At 38.2% G+C, this 16113-nt stretch overlaps 1 protein-coding gene and 1 long non-coding RNA gene across 3 annotated transcripts in view; one reads left to right on the top strand and one right to left on the bottom strand.

The window, feature by feature from the left end:
• Positions 1-16113, top strand: part of LOC115845545 (uncharacterized) — a 72620-nt gene that overhangs the window by 13191 nt on the left and 43316 nt on the right. For both annotated transcript variants that reach the window (XR_009563380.1, XR_004036513.2), the window contains exon 3: positions 8779-8920. This is a non-coding gene — a long non-coding RNA (uncharacterized lncRNA). The remainder of the gene's footprint in view (positions 1-8778; positions 8921-16113) is intronic.
• The window catches only part of MAP3K1 (mitogen-activated protein kinase kinase kinase 1), an 81834-nt gene continuing 71464 nt past the window's right edge, over positions 5744-16113 (bottom strand). Inside the window, exons 14-20 of the mRNA XM_030843555.3 lie at positions 14628-15909; positions 14100-14252; positions 12835-12997; positions 11550-11681; positions 10390-10532; positions 9641-9772; positions 5744-8342 (exon numbers count right to left, since the gene is read on the bottom strand). Of these exons, the coding sequence (XP_030699415.1) occupies positions 8193-8342; positions 9641-9772; positions 10390-10532; positions 11550-11681; positions 12835-12997; positions 14100-14252; positions 14628-15909 (2155 nt within the window). The 3' untranslated portion in view covers positions 5744-8192. The remainder of the gene's footprint in view (positions 8343-9640; positions 9773-10389; positions 10533-11549; positions 11682-12834; positions 12998-14099; positions 14253-14627; positions 15910-16113) is intronic.

Genomic DNA, 16113 nt, shown 5'->3' with positions numbered 1-16113 from the left:
AGTATCACTAATTATTAGAGAAATGCAAATCAAAACTACAGTGAGGTATCACCTCACACCAGTCAGAATGGCCATCATCAAAAAGTCTACAAACAACAAATGCTGGAGAGGGTGTGGAGAAAAGGGAACCCTCTCGTACTGTTGGTGGGAATGTAAATTGATACAGCCACGGTGGAGAACAGGCACTTTTCAAACTGCTGCTTTTCACTGGTCCCCAGGGCAAGTGAGTCTGCACATGAGCCCTTTAAGAGAAATGTCTCAGTTCTGTACAGCCCTTTGGGTCCCCTGGACGTGAGCTCTGTTGGTTTCCCAAGCCAGACCTTTTGGGGGCTCATCTCTCCACTGCAGGTCCCAAGGGTCGGGGCACCCGATGTGCGGCACAAACCCCTCACTCCTCAGGGAGAAGCTCTGCATTTTTGACATCCCTCCTGACTGTGGGTCGCTGCACTGAGGGTGGGGTTTTAGTGAGATCACTTCTCTGCCTCTGCCTCAATGTGGCCCTTTTATCATTTGTCGTGAAGGAGCTGGTCAGCTAGTTTTCAGGTCTTTTCCAGAGGGAAATATTCCATATGTAGTTGTAGATTTGGTGTACCTGTGGGAGGAGGTGAGTTCAGGATCTTCCTACACGGCCATCCTGGACCACCTGTGGCCTGTAGTTTTCTTTTTTGTAGTGTCCGATTCTGTCTTTGATATCAGGGTAACACTGGGCTCATAAAATGAGCTTGGGAGTGTTCCCTCCTCTTCAGTTTTTTTGAAGAGTTTGAAAAGGATTGGCGTTAATTCTTTAAATGTTTGATGGAACTCACCAGCAAAACCATCTGGTCCTGGGCTTTTCCTTTTCTTTCTTTTTTTTTTTTAAGAAGATGTTGGGGGTAGGAGTTTAGTAATTTATTTATTTATTTTTGCTGTGTTGGGTCTTCGTTTCTGTGCGAGGGCTTTCTTTAGTTGTGGCAAGTGGGGGCCACTCTTCATGGCAGTGCGCGGGCCTCTGACTGTCGCAGCCTCTCTTGTTGTGGAGCACAGGCTCCAGACGTGCAGGCTCAGTAGTTGTGGCTCACAGACCTAGTTGCTCCGCAGCATGTGGGATCCTCCCAGACCAGGGCTCAAACCCGTGTCCCCTGCATTAGCAGGCAGATTCTCAATCACTGTGCCACCAGGGAAGCCCCCCTGGGCTTTTCTTTGTTGAGAGGTTTTTGTTTACTGATTCAGTTTCCTTACTTGTTATTGGTCTGTTCAGATTTTCTCTTTCTTCATGATTCAGTGTTGTTAGGGACATTGTATTCTGCCCTGATGCTGACATCACTCTCCCCTCACATTTCCTTTTTTTTTTTTTTTTTTTTGCGGTACCGGGCCTCTCACCGTTGTGGCCTCTCCCGTTGCAGAGCACAGGCTCCGGATGCGCAGGCTCAGTGGCCATGGCTCACGGGCCCAGCCGCTCCGCGGCATGTGGGGTCTTCCCAGACCGGGGCACGAACCTGTGTCCCCTGCATTGGCAGGCGGACTCTCAACCGCTGCGCCACCAGGGAAGCCCTCCCCTCACACTTTCTTATCTAGATAATGCAGTTGTCTTCGGACTTTCTTTCTGCCTCTGGTACCACCCCTTTGATTCCTTCTTCAAGATACTGCTGGAGTGATCTTTATAAAATGCAAATATAGTTGTGCTACTCCCTGCCAAAGATTTTTCAATATTTCCCCATACCTCATTATTCCTCCTCCTTTTCTTTCTTTCCCTTTCATCCTAGTTACAACTTTTATCCTCTGAGTATGTCTACGTAGATGTTGTGAGATCTCATTAAGCAAATTGACTTTAAGGGAAAATAGCACTTAGTTATCTCAAAAATAAACTCCAATATGAATTTCAGCATTGTGGGAAAGGAACTTTGGGGCATGAAGACTTTGCCTCTTATGTCATCAGCTTAGCCTAGTTTTATCTCTACAGGTTTGGCAAAGTTCTGAACTGAGGGCCATGGGGCATGGGCCACAGTAATACCAGGTTGATCTCAAGTGATGAGACCGGTTTCAGTTGTGGATGAAGTTCTTTAGTCACAGATCATGCAGAGTACCTACTGTAAAATGAAACTCACAGACTAGCTATACTGTGATGGCATATTTGTTTGTTTTTCTAAGATTTTACTTACTTGTTTTTGGCTGTGTTGGGTCTTAGTTGCAGCATGCGGGATCTTCATTGAGGCATGCTGGATCTTTTATTGTAGCGTGCGGGCTCTTCCTTGTGGCATGCGGGCTTCTCTCTAGTTGTGGTGTGTGGGTTTTCTCTTTTCTAGCTGTGGCGTGCAGTTTCCAGAGCACGTGGGCTCTGTAGTTTGCGGCATGCAGCCTCTCTAGTTGAGGCGTGTGGGCTCAGTAGTTGTGGTCCACGGGCTTAGTTGCCCCGCGGCATGTGGGATCTTAGTTCCCAGACCAGGGATCAAACCCATGTCCCCTGCATTGTAAGGTGGATTCTTTACCAGTGGACCACCGGGAAGTCCTGCATATTTGAATGCTATATACATAGTTTGCTACATGATAATTAGGCTTTAGCGGTAAGCATTTCACATTAGTGCATAAAACTAGACATTAATTTTCTCTTCATAGGTTAGTTCTCTAGCATCTATAATCAGCATCTCCATTTCCCCCTTATCTCATATATCTCAGAAGACAAAAGTCCTGGATCCAGTTTCCTAAAGCTGAGATTTCACTCTGATTTTCTACTTCATTTTTTGTTTTATAAGCCTGGACCCAGGTCAGAGGTCAAAAAGCAGCTAGTCACACGCCAGATCAAGCATATGAGTTTTGTTTAGCCTACTGTTCCTTATAAAATTTAAAATTAGTTTCCAATGTGTAAACAACAAGAAATTGCATGTAAAATCCAGATCTCTCCAGCTTCTTTTGAAAATTCAGAGGCTTTGGAAACACTGGGCTTTTTTTTTTTCATTCCAACATGGTAACCATGGACCCCGCTTGGACATGAATTTGGCATGAACTCTCAGGTTAGCCAAAAGCTCTGCTAAGGACACTTCTAGGTCCACAGGCATTTGAGTCTGTGACTTTTGGGTCACTCATTCATTCATAAAATACATATTGTGCATCCACTGTGCCTGGTACTGTTCTTAGCCATTTACATAGGTTCTCTTACTTCTTACAAAGCTGTTGTGGGGTTACACGGCTAGCAAGTGGCAGAGCCAGACTTGACCCAGGTGATGTCTCAGGCTCTGTGGTCACGAAGTCCATCATCATCACCTACTTTAAAAGACCCATCCTTTCCTACCTTACGTCTCAATTCAACATGCGATTTTTGCTTATAGCAGAAATTTTTAAAATGACAAACCTAAAAATTGTCATGACATGGAAATATGGCAGTTTGCATACGTTTGTCACTGTGTTCTCCAGTGACTGCAGTATTTCATGCATTTTGTTTTATAACAAGTGAATTACTGTATCAGTTCACAAATGCATTCATTGGCATTTCCATGTGGGCATGATACCCCAACATTTTTCTAGATTCCATCTAACCTGCAGATTTGGTCATTTTGTAAAACTGTTAATATCATTGAAGTAAAATCAAGGAACAGAATTAATTTATTAATTCCTCTGAAACAGAAAGCTTTTCTCAAAGTTAATATTTTCCTGAAATGACTGAAGTGTGCCCTTTAGGGAAAATATCCAGAGCCTATTTAAAAGGTGTACATTTTAAATCACGTTATACAGAAAGTTTAAAACAATGTAGAGACACAAGATAGCTTCTGAACTCACAGTTTTCAGTGACATTACCTATCTTGCAGGGTGATCATGTGAGAAACAACTACTGAGCAGAAATACGAAGGATGAAAGTAGAAAACAGTAACACACAACCACAAGGTACAATCTAAGACTAAAACTCTGGGGTAGGCCAAGTGAGTTCCCTGGTACAGCCTGAATTGCAGAATGATTGAAATTGCCTTATTTCCTCATTTGTGAAATGGAGTATAATCACTGTTGTAAAGTATGCCTGACAAATAGTAGCTGTTGAATAAATCTTTATTCCTATTCCCAACAGTTTAACATAAGAGGATGGTTTTTATGCTTTTTTTATGTCTGATATAAAAAGAGTTGTATGAACAGGATCAATTAAGTTTAATCTGTGCTGTCTGGGAACAGTAGTAGTATTTATGTGCAAGTATATAACATGTCAAACCACATAAGATTTTTTTAAAAAAGGTATAATTTTCAGTTAATTTTTTTTTTAAAGAACAATTTTAAATAAAGCTTTCCTTTATTTTGTCAAAAAGCCCTTCAGTGTTGATAGTGGGGTAGGCTGTGCAGTATGTGAGGCCAGGAGTTACGGGGGAAATCCCTGAATCTTCTGCTCCATTTCGTTGTGAACCTAAAACTGCCCTAAAAAATAAAGTATACATACGTGTGTGTCTGGCTTTAGGTAAGCTGGAACAAGGGCAGTCCAGCAGGGGTTGGGGCCCATGCAGAGAAGGCAGCCGACTGAGGTGGCAGCCTAACGGGGATCAGGAGATGGGTTACATGGGTGGGTGGAGAGCTTGAGCAAGTCAGTCAACATATTGAGGCAAATGGGAGCCAGGTTTCTTACTGTCCAGAAAAGGAGTTACAAATATGGAAAGAGGGAAAGCTTGAATGAACCTGGATGGTGGTATATTGAAATGGAAAGGTTAGTGTGAACTCATGGTTTATGTGTGTGTATGGGTAGGTATATATATATATATGTATTCTGCATACGTATGCAAAAAAACATATATTCTAGCTTTGTCTACCAAGAGGGCCTGGGAGCAGTGATACCCAGGAGTAATGAGTGTATCTAGCACCCAGTTTTTAAATACCAGTCAGGGCTCTTTGGAAAAATGGCTGATCCCAGGGATGAACCAAACTCACGAGATGGGTCTGAAAGTATAGAAGTGTTCAAAGAATAATGGTGGCTTGTCAGTCCATAGAGAAGCTAGCTCTGAGAGGCTCCCAATGGCTAAATGTGACAATTTGAGGAAATATGTGATGACAGTAATGGATTTTATCTCACTGAATAGGAATCCACAAACCCATTTTGATATATATGAATAACAAAGAAGAGAAAGGTCTTCCTTATAGAAAAATGCCCATTAAGAGAATACAGAAGGAGTGCAGGAACCAGAAAACCAGTGTCTGGCAACCATCAGAGTAATAATTCAGGCAAGAAAGTTAAGAGCAGAGAGCTAAAGTTGGATGAATAACAAGCTATTTATGTAGCCTCAAAGTGTCACCTCCACAAAATATTTAATATAAAGGTAGATATTAATTATAAAGGGAAAGAGTAACTTTACAGTGGCAAAGCCTTCTCAGATGATCACAGTTTGTACCACCAGCAATGGGACAAACTGACCTTGTATACCTCCGGATAGGAGACACTGAAAAGAACACTGCCTGCACCATCATCTCTGAGATATTCCTGTCACAAATGCATACTCTGAATTGAATCATGAGGAATCACCAAATGCAAATTGAGGGACTTCTATAAAACAGTAAATTAAGGTCGTCAGGGTCAAGGAAGGCATAAGGAATGGTTCTGGATTGAATGGGACTCAAGAAACATAGCCAAGAGCAAAGCTGATCTTGGTTTGGATCCTTTTGCTATAAAGGATATAACTGGGCTGCTGGCAAAATCTGAATGGGGCTTTTGGGTGAATGGTATATATGGGAGCACTTTGTGGTGTTCTTAGGACTTTTTTGTCAGTATGAAATTATTTCAAAATAAATAAAAATAACAACCTTTGTTCAAAAACTTTTATTTACTATAAAGACAAAACACCAAAATAGGTACAAATACTATAAAAGTGGTTCAATGGGGTAAAAATTTTAATTAAAATATCTTGATATATTTAAAATAACAAAGGATACATTTAAGCCAAATTATCTTAACCCAGAGATTTTTTTTGTAACATTTGCTTACACAGTAAGGTGCTAATAGCCCTTAAGCCCTGGAAGTCTTAGGAATCATAGTCATACAGCAAATATAATTTCATTGTGAAAGTGAACTTTGGTAGAAGAAAAATCTATAGGACACCTGAGGTAGTAGAAACTGGAATAAACAGCAGTAGACGTTATTTACAACTTGAGTACCAAATAACATTAAGAACACAAAAATAATTACACATTACAATTTTCAGTCCAGCTTTGATCCAAAGAAAATAAGAATATTACATCACATTTGCACTGAAAACAAAACAAAAAACAAAACACCACAATTACCAGCAAGCTGAGGGAACTGCAAACAAACTCAAACAATGGATTTCTGACATCTAGAGGCAGTCTGAGTTTGAAATGTGGTGGGCATGGTGATCTACAAAGTAATACTGATTAGCTGAGGTTCCTCAGTTTATACAGTTTACATCTCTGTCAGACACAGTATTAATCTGACCAATGATCTTCCAGTACATAAAATGGCAAGAGTGCATCCTTTAAAGCTTGCACATGAGAGACTTGGAAACAATCTTATTAGAACTGTGAAAATTCTAAGTAGTCAAAAAAAAAAAGAAAGAAAATACAACACATTTAGAGCTACCAAACTTCACATTTCTGTACTATGTTTAACTCTTCAAATATTGCCAATCTTCCAACCAAAGGAATGTAAAATTTCACTAAGAAACACATTCATATAAAAAAACTGCCTTTTAAAAATTATATGCAATATATCCCTGTAAACTTATCTTGTAACTTATTTTACTTCCAATTTGTGTTGTACATTTAAAATGTACTCTATATAGCTTATTTAGCTTATCCTGAGTCTTTGAGAATAACCAATTTTATTTAACTCTGCAACAATTCAACTGGCTTCTGAAGAGTTAAAACTTAACATCTCAAAAAGCTGTATTAAATACTTAATCAGTACTTAATTTAAAAGACTCACAGAAAAAAGGGTAAAAGAGCTGCCATTTTCCTTCAGGATTCCATGCATCTGAATTCAGTTTAGACAAAAACCATTAGATAACTGTGCAAAATCCAAGGAATTAGTGTGTAAATGAAATTGTTTCACTTATCTTTCTGAACACATTTTCCAAGTTCAAAGCAAATTTATTGTTTAGAAACACTCATTCCTAGTTGAGTAAGTTAATTTTTCTTTATCTATCTATCAGCCAGGCCTACTGTAAAGAGATAATGCATGGTAGAAGGAAAACAGCAGTTAACGTTGTTATCAGTGGTGATGATGCATGATGGATAATTACATACAGAGTAAGACTTAAATGGTGTGAAGTTTCCTACAAAAGAAACCGATACATTAAAAAAATTCAAATACATTTCAAGGTCATCTTGATCTTGGTTGTGAGCTGCATCAGAGAGAACAGTTGATTTTCACTTAATTTATATTTAACCTGCATAAGAAGAGCAGTGACTGACTCAATGAAGGTAGTATTTTATCATATTCCAATTTTAAAAACAAACAAAATTGCATCTATATTTTAAAAAACTCTTGCAATAGCAAGATATTTAATAAACTCTGGTTCACATCTAGTTCTTTTTTTTTTTTTCTGGTTTGAAAAGATCACCTTTCCCTGAATATTAAACATAAATGAAGGTGAAATGAAAATATAGAACCATAATTTCCAAAAACGAAATGAATGGGCCAACAGTAAAATGCACAATGAACCACAATTGCCCAGGCATTTAAAAAGATAAAGGTCAATTGTGGGTCATAAAGAAGTTATCAACTTTTAAAAATATATTTATTTACTGCTACTTATAGCATATTCTGACCTAAAAGAGGCAGATACTGATTTTTATAGCCAGTGACCAAAAAAAACAAAAAACAAAAAAACCAACTGCAGAACCCCCTGCTTGTGATCACAATATGAAATGGAAGAATAACTGAAACATTAAAACAGATCCTGAGCCCCTCAGCTGCTAATATTGCTGAAAAAGTGCTCCAAAAAATTATGCTTCTGTTAATTAATCATGCAAACTTCATTGCTTTCCTGTTTACCTAGGGCCAGTTCTTTGAAAGGCACAGTTTACAGTTTCTGCACAAATTGTGGACTTTTGCATACTAAGCTTAGGTACAAATCATGATTTGTCAATCACATACTTAGGTAAGGGTTCCCCACTGATCTTGTTCATAGCTGTTCAGTGGCATGAAGGCCAGCAGATTATCAATGTGGTTCCCCACAAAAGTTTTTTCTCTTGTTGAGCATCCTGTTTCCATTACAGTTTATTTGTATAATTGGCTACCATGTAGTACGGAAGACTGGATGCTTCAGTAGCTCTCTTGATGGAGGTCTGTCCTGAGGTTGAAGTTCTAAACAGCGAAGAGCCACATCTCGTAAACCAGGAGACAAATGTGAAGGGATTGATGGAGCAGTAGTTGCACTGGCAATCTGTAAGAGAAAACACTAGGGTTAAAGTTCTCCACAACTGGAGCTTCTGATACCGAAGTACACGTGCATATATTTCATAACCTCTATATATGCATCCTATACATAGAAGAATTAAAAGTGGGTGGACTTTTTGCTAACACGGTGTCTATGGAAAAACTCATGAATTTGACCAAATACATGCTGATCAGATGGAGCTACAGTTCTCTTTATTGTCTCAAATGAACAAGGCGAAGTGCATCACAATGATGAGGCAGGTGAAATAGTCACTCAGATCAATTCTGCTTTCCTCATACTCTCCAAAATGGTTTGTCCTCTTTCCTTCATTGCACATTTTCTGTTTTTTCAGCACAGAGAGCTATTCAGAGTAAGTAAGACTAAACCTGGCCAGTCAATTTAGTATATCAGAAACACAACTGCACTGATTTTTTATTTTCAGGTGACTGAGGAAGTTATATAAGCATGGGGAGACCTGGAGGAGATTACGGCAGGGGAGAGGCGCTGGGGATCAGCTCGGAGGACTAATACTACCCACTCTGCACAGACTGTGTGTTTTAAGTGCTTTACTCTCAGGCCCAGAGGTAATTCTGTTTATCCTCATAATATGATGTAATATAAATAATTCATCAAGGAGGTGCTATTATTACACCCATTTTATAAACAAGAAAACGGACAGTAGACAGAATAAGTCACATGGCTGTTAAAGGATGGAACCAGGGTTTGGGCCCAGGTCTGTATAACTACAAAGCCCAAGCTTTTAAATGAGCACATGTGCAACTCAAATGCTAAAAATCTCAAACATTACATTATTCTCTGGTGGAAGTGGAGAGAATGGATTTGGAAGTTGTCAGAAAGGTAGAACAGCCTTGGCCTCTGACTTAGGTGTGAATTTTTTAAATACAGGAAATAACAGATTAAAAAATTTGTGACAGTACAATACATAAAGAGCTTCAAGTATTTTAATTTATAAGTTTGGTGTGCGTGTGTGTGTGTGTGTGTATATATATATATATATACATATACATATATATATGTACATATTAAACCCAGGAGCAATGATTCAGTATTTGCTAATTCAGTGTTCTCAGTGACTTGATAGAGCATGATTACCGTGAATAATGAGAACTGACTGTTCATGCTGCCAACATTCACCACACCATATCAATTCCTGGAGATATATACACATACATTTATTTCAAAGAAGATATGCCTTCACGTTAGATTGATAGGGAAGGAGAACCCATGAAAATTTGCCTTCTGCCAATTTTAGCAGAAAGAAGTAATTTTTATCTCATGATTACCTTAAATATCAAAGCAAGATGATTGGAGTGTTTTTCTGCATTCCAAGGTGGTTTAGCACAAGCCATTTCTATAATAGCACAGCCAACACTCCATACATCACAGCTCCTACCATACTGCTGACCTCTTAGGACCTAAAATAAAGCAGAGAGTTAATTTGGAAATATGACTCATTAGAAAAAGAGAAAGCCATTCTGTAGTTATGGATTCTGGTTTTTTTACTTCAGAGCAAAACAATGTACAAAGAACAATTCCACAGACTACCTGATGTCTCATTTATTTCATTAACACGCTCAATCTCCTATGTGGGACAAAAATATTTTGGAGAATTGTGAGGTTCTGAAGGAGAGGCATATCATAGAATTTCAAAGCCGCCTCAGTACGCGCAGTAAACTACAGAGCAAGAGGACAACCAATTATCACTACATATGAACGTGAAGAGTTCTGAACATAACAGAAGAGGCCGAGTTCAGAATAGCAATTATGCACCTTGGGTTTACTAGAAAACAACTACTATAAATTACTGAATAATTCTGTGTTAGAAATAGGTTTTAATAGATTTGCTTAAAGGCTACGGAAAGGCAGGGATTAAGGGTCTGAAATCAAGGATATCATTAAGACCTTAGTCTTAGGGCCGTGGACTTCTAATTAGTAGTCACACAGTGGATAACACTGCAAAATTATTTGGTGTAATGCTGTCACACAGAACTCCAAAATATTTTTTTTCATCACACTCAAAGCTGCTTCTCACCTCAGGTGCCATAAATGCAATTGTCCCCAATAATTGTCCCTGAAACTCTCCTGCACCAGTTCCTTTTGATGCCAACCTGGCTGCAGCTCCAAAATCAGCAATTCTCAGTCTCTGACCTGTGCTGTCAATTAGCAAATTGGCACCTGTCAACAAAACACAGAGACCTTATATGTTAAAAACAAAAGAACAGATTAAAAACTCAGTAAAATACTACTAATGAAATAGGATAATGACAAAAGAAAGTAGACTGTGTGTCAGAGAAATCTACTCTTCCTCTCAATTCACTTCATTCGTAAAGGCACATAGGTCTCTGCAGTGTAAAAAAAATCCAAAGCCTCAGAGGGAAAATCAGACAAAGCATCAAGGCATAAGGAACAAAAGCAGAGATTTCGTAAAACTTTTAAATAGTAAGTGTTAAACCTTTAATATAATGATTCTTAGCAAAATCTTTACTCAAAGTTCCAATTTTAGTGTAGTTTACACTTTGAGACAAAGCTCTGTTGAAACATACTGACCTAGCCCAATTCAGACTTTATACTGTAATTTCATAATTATAGCTTAAAAATATTAATGTTATAAAATTACTTGAATGTGTTATATCAAATCCTAAAGGCATTCATGTCAGAAAACCAAAGTTGCTCTCTTTTTTTGGCCACGCAGCTTGCAGGATCTTAGTTCCCTGACCAGGGATCGAACCTGCACCCTGGCAGTGAAAGCACAGAGTCCTAACCTAGACTACCAGGGAATTCCCCGAAGTTGCTCTTTAATAAACTAAACTGCAAAAGATTAGAGAGGATTTTTCTTAAAAGGAGTTTACAGTATCCCAGTTATTTTAAATAAAGCCAGGAATAGGAACCTTTGGGGAGGCAGTAAGTACATCATGAGACCAAGACAGGGGAATCAGAGACCTGGATTCGGTACTTGGTTTGCCATCAATTAGCAGTAAGACTGTGGAAGAAGTCTCAGCCTAAGGAAGGCAGAATATATTACCCTGAAAAGTTCCTTTCACTTCCGATAATTCTAGTGATCTGAGTTACTCAGGAGAAACAATCCCATAGTTGATTTCAAGTTAGAAACTATCAACAAAGGTCTAAGTTTTAAAATTACATTTGTTTTCTGCTTATTGATAATAAGAAGATAATAATTAAAAGAATTCCTACCTTTGACATCTCTGTGAATGATCTGGTTTTCATGGAGATATGAAAGGCCACGAAGTAATTGTTCAGTATAGTTAATAACTACTGATTCCTTGAAGGCTCCATATTTACTGAGCAAATGAGCCACAGATCCCCCTAAACATGTAATAATAATAATTTGTCATAAACTTAAGCCAAAATTAAAATTGTTCATTACACTTTGGTTACATAAGCTTGCACTGCATGAGCTCACATTCACATTTGAAATATTAAATTTATCATCTGCTTCAGAAGTGAAACTGGTTTAAAAACTAACACATTCCAGTAATCTTAAAACCTATCAATTAGGAGACATTTTCATGGAACCCTCATTAACTGGTTTTCTGGAAGGTCAAGATTTCAGAAAGCTTTAAAAGTTAACAATTTTGGATGGAACTCTTCCTCTTATGTACAATTCACCTCTCTGTCTTTTTGACCAAGATATACAAAATCTCTTTCTTAATGATGTAAGTAAACAGTGGTAACATGTTATTTAACAGAAGTTTTGTAAAAAGAATGGGAGGAGCCAGAAGACCCAGAGTTAGGCTTCATATCCTACTGTTTACCAGCTCTGACCTAGGACAAGTCACAAACTCAATAAGCCTCATCTAAAATTGTTTATAATAGTCAACCTATGTACAACCGTCAACCCAGGTAACAACCAACATCAGAGAATGTACTAAAGAACTGATTTGTAAATAGAAATACACTCTTCAAACACAAAAAAATAAGAAACCAAGTGCTTGTGTATTCATTACGTCCCAAGTCATTTATTTTACTGTATATACGGTATAATACAAAATAAAACTCAGTCTCTATTTGTTCAAGTAGATGACAAGGTTCAACTTTACGCTTCAGTGCTAGTTTACCTGTTAGTTTTTAAAGCTAGATCTTAACTAATTTTATTTTTATATTGTTATGTTAAAATATTTCCTAAATCTGTCCTATTAATGATGGCCAACTGGACAAATATGGATCTTACCATGGCAGGTTTAAAAAAATTATTCCTATAAAACAATGGTACACAATCATTTTAAAAGACACACTGAAAAAGTTTAAAAGTTAGAGGTAATGAATATTTATTTATATTTAAATGAAAGACAAACTATTTACAGTTCATACTACTATGTTGTATGTTGAGGCAATTTACTTTTAGGAATCTAAACTATTTAATAAAAATAAGTGTTCATTAAACGGTTTTTCCTAAATTTAATATCAAGCAAAAGTTAAATCTATGTATCACTATTTGTAATTTAAAACATGAACATACCTGCCATCCATTCAATGAAGAGATTATAATTGCTCTTCTCACATGTGGCTCCCAACATCCTAATGATGTTTGGATGATTCAGATGGCTCATCATTCTTATCTCCTCCCTTAATGCTTCTACTACTTCTTCTTGCTCAGAAGATGTATTTCTGACATACGTCACCTATTTCAGTAAACATGTTTACAAACTTTTGAATTCCGATGAGTTTCTATTTATAATTTTCACTAACAATCTAATCTAAAATGGACAAACCCAAATTAACTTATATATCAATAGTAGAAGGCATTTATGCTCATGGATGCAATGTAGATACTTTATAAAAAAACCAAATCAAACTCTTTTAAAATAATAAGAATCTAACAAGCAGCAGTAAAATATCGGGAGATGAAAGAAGACTGAGACATAACCAATCTTTCCAAACTGTCTGAAGGCAGACTAAAAAAATGAGAAAAGCCCAATCATAAGAACCAACATGACTTAAACATGAAAACTTTACTATGGCCTCGCCATGAGGCTTGTGGGATCTTAGTTCCCCGACCAGGGACTGAACCCAGGCCCCAGCAGTGAGAGCGCCGAGTCCTAACCACTGGACCACAAGGGAGTTCCCAGCTATTGTCATATCTTGATAAGCATGCTCATTATAAAAAGTAAACCACAGAAATCCCAAGATGACATTGCACCAGTAACTTTGCTGAAGTAACTTTGCTAATAAAATATAAAAAAGTGCAAACAAAAACTGCAACCTTTATAGGGCCCATCCTGATGTTTCATCTTGATGAACCATGACAATAATCACGCTTCAACTTTCAAATAGAACTCACGATACCTTTGGTGCTGTGGCAACATCTACTTTAAAATTTAGGTTTCTCAGGACTTCCCTGGTGGTCCAGTCGTAAGGAATCTGCCTTCCAATGCAGGGGACGTGGGTTTGATCTGTGGTCGGGGAACTAAGCCCTCACGCCACAACTACTGAGCCTGCATGCCTCAACGAGAGAGGCTGCGTGCCACAACTAGAGACAGAAAACCTGCAAGCCACAACTAGAGAGAGGCCCACGTGCCGCAATTAAGATCCCGCATGCCGCAACTAAGAACCAACGCAGCAAAAAAATTAATAATAAATAAATAGAATAAATACTTTAAAAAAAGAAATTTAGGTTTCTGAAAACTTTAAAAACTAAAATATATACATATGGGGATATATCCTTTATTTGCTCATTTTTCACTTTTATAATTGTAATCATTTATATGCTCACTAGATATTTACCTGTTTAACAGCCATTAAAGTTCCAGTTCCCACATCTTGAGCCTGATAACAAGAAGAAAATGCTCCAAGGCCTATCTGCTGACCTTTCAGCCATTCAGTGTCTTCTCTATAAGGTTGTTTTGCTTTGGTATGTCCTGGTAGAGTCTCTGGTGTCTGCATATTAAATGAGAGCAATCCTTTTACTGTTAAGTTAAAAGAGTAAGAGTTTGTGAAATCAGCCTGGCAAAATATTACTCTTGTTCAGTCTGGCTTCCCCAAATCACCTATAAACTTGACCTCAGAGTGGACAGTGTTGGTGACCAATGTCAAACGCATAAGTGATCACCACTGTAGAATCAACCAGAAGGGCCTCTGAAATAGGCAATGAGTATTTCTGTTCAAATAATGATACAAAAATTGTTGTATAATTAATTCTATGTGAAAACTCTGCTTCTAACAGTTAACTCATGTTAAAAGCTGTATTTCTGAATTAGTTTTATTTTAGCACGGCCCGAGGAAACTCTCTAACCTCTTAAAGACTATACTTACATCTTGTTGAATGATGATGATGTCTTCTCCATTTTCAACCTGTAGTTGAGGAACTAGGGGGAGGGCATCCTGAGATGCTGACATTGCCATGGCAATCGCTAAAGCTTCTTCTTCTTCAGCTTCCATTTTTTCTTTGCACTTCTGATTATGATTCATATCATCTTTGTAGGTATCATCATTTTCATCCTTTTCAGGAGACAGCACAGCAACTTCTGACTTAAAAGTTACTGTTGTGTCACTTGAAGGCATAGATGCTTCAAGAAGGTCCTCAATACTGGAGTTGAGCTCTGTATTGACATCTAATCTGCATTTCTCCTCTACTGGGGTGAACACTGTCTCGTCACTAGGTATAACAGCATTACTGCTATTGCTGCTGCTGCCAAAGCCGTCATCACGTTTGGAACTACTGTTCAAATCAAGTGTCAAGCTATTTTTTAAGGCATCTCCCTGTTTACTTGTATTACTTGGGGTAGGTCGAGATGGCTTTGGCCTGTGTATATTACTGGAGGGCAGGGGTCTTGACTGAGTAAAGATTGGGGAAAGTTTATCTGAGTCTTTGTTTTCACAACAGTTTCTCTGGAACTGTAGAGAAAACTTGCGCTGTGTTTGAGGAGATGCAGAAGGTATTTTGCAGGGAACAAACCCCTGAGGTCTGTGCTTAGAGACATCTGTTACGGTGCCAGGTGGTACAGATGGGGCAGATGAAGAAGGGCTTGACAAGGCTGGGAACATTAGTTGGGAATGATGAGATAAAGGAGAAGAGTTCAAACACTGACTGTGGGGTCTGCCTTTTGTTTGAACCATTGGCTTTGGCTGCTCCATTGTTGTTGAACTAGGAAGTCCTACTGAAATGCTGGCCAGTCGGTCAGAAATGTCCTCTGAACTGGCACTCAATTTTGTAGCACACAATCCTTTTCCAGTTTTCTCTAAATGGTCTGTGCGCTCAAAGGAACTGTTCTCTGTGGCTTCTGGACAGCTGTTAGGGACTGATGCCTTCAAAAAGCTGTCATGTCGACCATCCAAAGTGTCTTCTATGCCCAGCTGGATGGCCTCAGCAATTTCCACCTCATCTGCAATAGCCATCAAACGACGACGCATCCTGGTAAAATGAGTAGAACTGGAAACATTCAGCATTTCTAACAGTTTTGAAAATACATGGGGTACTGCAGTAACCATTCTTGCAGAACTCAAATATATCCTTCTGGAGAGTTTACCAACCATTGAGTGGGAATTATCAATGGACTGCAAAGCAAAGGTTAAGAGGGACAGCAGCTTCTTATACCTGAAAGAAAAAACACATTCAATTATGAAACAAATTAAAATTACTGCAAAATATATACAAATAAAATGGTACTAATTCACAACTTTTACATTTAAAAAAATCAGTATAAAGGATCTAAAAATTTTTAATTAAATAGCCTAGACTTCAGGTGTTCGCCAATCAAATATTAAGGTATCAGTAACCTACATGTATGCTGTAATTTGA

The sequence above is a fragment of the Globicephala melas genome, chromosome 3 (assembly GCF_963455315.2).
Source record: "Globicephala melas chromosome 3, mGloMel1.2, whole genome shotgun sequence".
In the NCBI taxonomy this organism is placed as follows: Eukaryota; Metazoa; Chordata; class Mammalia; order Artiodactyla; family Delphinidae; genus Globicephala; species Globicephala melas.
The sequence above is the reverse complement of the archived record's forward strand: the minus strand, read 5'-3'. Positions and strand labels throughout refer to the sequence as shown.